This window comes from Carya illinoinensis, chromosome 6, assembly GCF_018687715.1.
Source record: "Carya illinoinensis cultivar Pawnee chromosome 6, C.illinoinensisPawnee_v1, whole genome shotgun sequence".
Lineage (NCBI taxonomy): Eukaryota > Viridiplantae > Streptophyta > Magnoliopsida > Fagales > Juglandaceae > Carya > Carya illinoinensis.
Genome location: NC_056757.1, coordinates 27,739,836 through 27,744,402, shown reverse-complemented (window position 1 = coordinate 27,744,402; position 4,567 = coordinate 27,739,836). Strand labels below are relative to the sequence as shown.

The window sequence follows — 4,567 nt, the reverse complement described above, 5'->3', positions numbered from 1 at the left end:
ATATTGACAGTTAGGGTTCCTTAGGTTTGAGAAAGAATGATGCTGGTCCTTTATCTGAAATATATTGAAGTTATCAGCATGAAAGTGGGGCCTACAAAACTTTCTATCTTTTGATTTTTCTCCATTCCCAAACATATAGTCATGCACCAACTTTCAATAAAGATTTTAATACACCAGCAAGACAAGTTCCGTAGTGCTGCAGCCTTGAATTTTCTGAAAAGAACATCTGCAAACGGGATGAGTGATCTAACATGCTAATCGGGATTTCCATGTTAAGTTGATGCAAGGCTGGGTTGTCATAGCAACAGAACCTATGTTACTCAGAATTAGTGGCTCACATATAGCTAAACATTATTTTAGTTGGAAACGCTTGATATGGAAAAGCAATAATTGTTCCAGACTTGTCGCAGATAAAAAGAAAGCAATAAAATTTTCAAGATTACTTAAAACTTCTACCAAGTTTATTATACATTACTGGATTTTGATCCATCCAATAATCTATATTTTTTCCGGCTATATCTCTCACTCTTAGGTATAGTATGTACATAGATGACGAAAGCAATCGTACAGTTACAGATGAGATAATAGAGCAGCTACATACTCTTAACACACAAAGAAAGGCAGCCATATGAGCTTGTAAAAAACAAATATTCTATACTACAACGTATAAGTAGGTGGACACTTCATCTTTTTCAGTTTGGACTGGCTCTGCTAATCACATCCGGCATTGAGACCGGTCTCTGGAAAAGAAGGATGAACAAATTTGTCAGCAAGGAGAGGTTGCAGAGAGGTAAACCCCATTTGTTGCGTTGGAACCAGAGGCAGAGTTCACCAATTCAAATCTCTCTAATTATGCGATCTCATGGAAGTTTAGTGACCGGGAAAGGGCTGCGGGGTTGGCTTGCAGGACTCTAGATGTCTCGATGACGTGACTTTTATCATGGCCCTTTGATTGGAATGCCTTAAACAGACTACCATTGACAGAATTAATCTTCTCATTCTTGGTCCCATGTATTGTGCCTATAGAGCTCTTCGCAGCTTCATCAGAAACATCGATCCTCAAAGTTTCAGGAATCCAAACATATCTTTCTGAACTCTGCTCTTTAACTGTCTCTTCTTGCTGAGAGTTTTCTGGATTAAGGATTTTCCCATCCCTTGAATGTTTGCCTAAGATTGGGGAATTTGGGGCAGAGGTTTGGCCACAGTGGCTATGAAAAGAGGATGGTGGGGAAAGACATTGTACATTCCAAGGGCCTGGTACAGTACAACGCCAATTTGCAGGAGCAGCAGGGTAGAAAGATACAGGAAACCCTGATGGGCAAAAAGGAGGCGGAGACATTACAGAGCCCCAATGAGATGAATCCCATTGTAAAGGCCATGGGGTTCCTGCAAAGCATGGCGGTTGGGGAGGAAACCCTGGATAATTATTAACTGCTGACTCTTGAAAACCTGCCCTGCCTTCCTTCTCAGTTGAATTTGAAGCTGTAATAGAGGATCCACTTGAGTGATCATTGCCATGATCTCCTCCAGAAATAACAGTTCTTTGCTCGGGTCTATGAAACCCAGTTTGAACAGGGTTTTGTATTTTCTCTGCAAGGCTCAATACAGAAGCCATGGATTCACAGAGAGGAGAATTAGAGTCAAAGGTTAGGACAGCGCCATTTTTTCCCCAAGCAGAGTTGTGGACTCCATTAACTCGAGCTGTTGGAAGAGCTTCGGAAACGATGAGGTGACGATAGTGTGAACTAGAACAGTTCTTATTCTTGCGACGCCCGGCACCTACAGGCACATTCCTCATAGTGCCACCAGCAGTCCAGTATCTTTGACAGTTCTTACAGAAATGACGGGGCTGGCTGACGTTGTAATTGTTGTAGTAACAGAACTTGGTATCCATGCTGGTACAGCGGGGACATGGAAGTATTTTATCAGGCTTCTTCAGAGTCTTTTCTTGTGAGATACTCGTCTCACTCTGCTCTCCATTTTTGTAGGCTTTCAGCGACGAAGTTTCTCTATCTAATGAGGGAGTTTTAGGGTTCTCACTGATGCCTGATGATGTTGTAGGATCTTTCGAGTCCGCTTTGATCTGATGGGAGTTAAAATCTTCCTGTTTATCTTCTGTGACTTCTCTTCCCAAAGGTACCTAATATATCAAATAGAAGTTCCAATTAAGAGATCATAGCAACAAAGTTCAAGGAGTAAGCTAAAATACAAGAACAAAAATATCACAAGAACCACTGGAGAATCAAATATTTGCTTTCAAGCATTACTTTCCATCATGTATCAGGGATTGATAAGGTTGCTACACTATTTAATTGGTTGTAAGAATTATGGGAAGATCGAAGCCTTCTGCTTGGCCAGATTTCATTGGAATTGGCTCTGAAGAAACTCATATGAGCATAAAACAACAAGAAAAAGTAGTCACCGACCTTTGGCCACAAAGGATATTTTGCTCTCTTGTCAGACTAGTTCAATCCTGTCTTGGTCGAGAGTATCAATCAAACAAACAAGCAGGCAGAGTAACTAAAAATATTAATATACAGAAAGCCTAAAAGCTCATCTTGGAGTTTATCATAAAGCTGTTGGGTCTAAACAAAATTTTTCCAATCCTAGTGATCATAAAGCATCAAATATCATATTTCTTTTGTTTATGCCTTCTAGAGATTTCTTCCGCTCCGTTAGTCCACAGAACTGAGTGGATCAGCCCTGAGACAATAACAAAAGATTCCATTGCAGAGCAGGAAAGAATCTGTCATGGATGGTGAAACATCCATACAAACTCAGTGTTAAACAGTATAGATCAGGAATCCCAATCAAATAAAATAAAACAAACCGTCTAAAAAACCCTCTGAAATATTATAAAGGCTACAGAAACTCGGAGAGAAGGTTTGCTCTGAAACAGAGTGTATAAAACCTGCCAAACCCCACCTGAGCTAAACCAAACCAACCCAAAAAATGATTCTTTACTTCCACACAAAAAGACATTGAAGCTAAGATATCATAAAATTAAGGTAATCAATCAACCATTCGAAAGTCCTGAATTCTCAAAATGGGCATCTGAAAAATGAGAGTGAGCCACTAGCAGTTTCAAGCTTCTGAAAAATGGGTTGCTCTTAAAAGTTAATCCATATATTAAAATGAAAGTAATCGATACACAGGTCAAGGCACATGCATATATATACATACATATACCTTATTCCCTTTTGCACTTTCTCTGCCAGAGTTCTCTTCGCCCGAAGAAGTGGGGAAACAGCGAAGATTATGGTCAGAGAAATCTTCGGCTCCACAGGGTTTAGTAGCCCAAGTTTCATGCTCGAGCGGCAATGGAATCGTCATCGTCTTCCCGAAGAGTTTAATAATCGTCGCGTCTCTTAACTGCGACATTATCGTTCTATTCTTTAATAGCAGAAAAGAAACTCTCTCTCTGTGTGAGCTCTAAAAGTCAGTCTTTCTCTCTCTTAAAAAATTTGTAGGAGTGCTGTCTGTGCAAGGATTTTGATGCAGGCGAAGCGTTGGTGAAATGGAAAGAATGGTGGGGAGGTTGGCCCAACAAGTCACCAAGTAGAGAATGAAAATGCCACGTCACTAAAGGGAAAAATTTGTGAACCACAAGTTTTAGGAACCTTGAGATTTTTTCTGTGCTGTCGGATTTCTCCTCCAAAACATAGTGCTCCGTTGTCTCACCCTTTTCTTCCATGTCAGCATCTCCACAGTCTATTCCCCGACCTTTTTTTTCCATTTTTAATCGGATAAAAGTACATAGGGATCATATCACAGGGAAAGGACACATTTGGATAATTGGATTTGGTTTTAAGTAAAATTAGATCGATTAGAGGAGATTTGCATGTTCTTGAGTCCATATCTTTTAACCTGTACATTTGTTCCTCTCGAGCCATTTCAACCCATCAACATATTTAGATTCATTTTTATGAAATATCATTTGTTCTTGAAATGAAAGTTGTAGAATTTATTATTTATATTATATAAAATATTTAATAATGGGATAAAGTGTAGATTTAGATTGTATTTAGTTGTTAAATTAAATTAAATTCATTTCTAACTAATCATTGATGAGATCCATTATTTTTTTTAATTTTTTATAAAAAGTTAAATTTATTTTAATATACTTCATACATTTCAACTTAAAAAGCTAAACAAATCTTGATGGCACAAACAAAATACTATTCAAAACTTAATTTAACTCATCTTAACATCCAAATGTAACCTGTTCGAACATAGGACTTCTATTATGATATTATGTAAAATTAATATTTATTCCAAAAGTTTAAATTAATGAAAAAAGATAGATTTTATTATTTAAAATACATCCATATGAGAAATAATTATTAAATAATTTTAGAGTATGGACACATAATATTCCTATTGAGTAATGCTGGATACAGTCGTGGAGTGTGTAAGCGCTATGTAATCATTTTAAAAAAATGGAGTCTGCTATTAAAAAATTAATTTTTTTTTTCACATGGGTTCCGTATTTACTAATTTTTTTTTAAGAGATTGCACGATATTTGCGCACTCTATTACTACAAATATTATTTCTTATGAGGTATAT

General features: G+C 37.4%; 1 protein-coding gene across 1 annotated transcript; it reads right to left on the bottom strand.

Annotated features, from left to right (window-relative positions):
* Positions 1 to 411: 411 nt before the first annotated feature.
* LOC122314386 (cyclic dof factor 1-like) lies at positions 412 to 3,533 on the bottom strand. The gene is made up of 2 exons (XM_043129926.1): positions 3,190 to 3,533; positions 412 to 2,140 (listed from the first exon to the last, which is right to left on the bottom strand). The coding sequence occupies exons 1-2, from the start codon at positions 3,379 to 3,381 to the stop codon at positions 851 to 853; spliced, it is 1,482 nt and encodes a 493-aa protein (XP_042985860.1). The 5' UTR covers positions 3,382 to 3,533; the 3' UTR covers positions 412 to 850.
* Positions 3,534 to 4,567: the final 1,034 nt, after the last annotated feature.

Excerpts from the sequence above, each read along its gene's own strand:
- LOC122314386 (XM_043129926.1), bottom strand. The coding sequence starts at position 3,381 with ATGTCGCAGTTAAGAGACGCGACGATTATTAAACTCTTCGGGAAGACG. Across the intron at positions 2,141-3,189 it reads AAAGTGCAAAAGGGAATAAG|GTACCTTTGGGAAGAGAAGT; the intron begins GTATATGTATGT and ends TTGATATATTAG.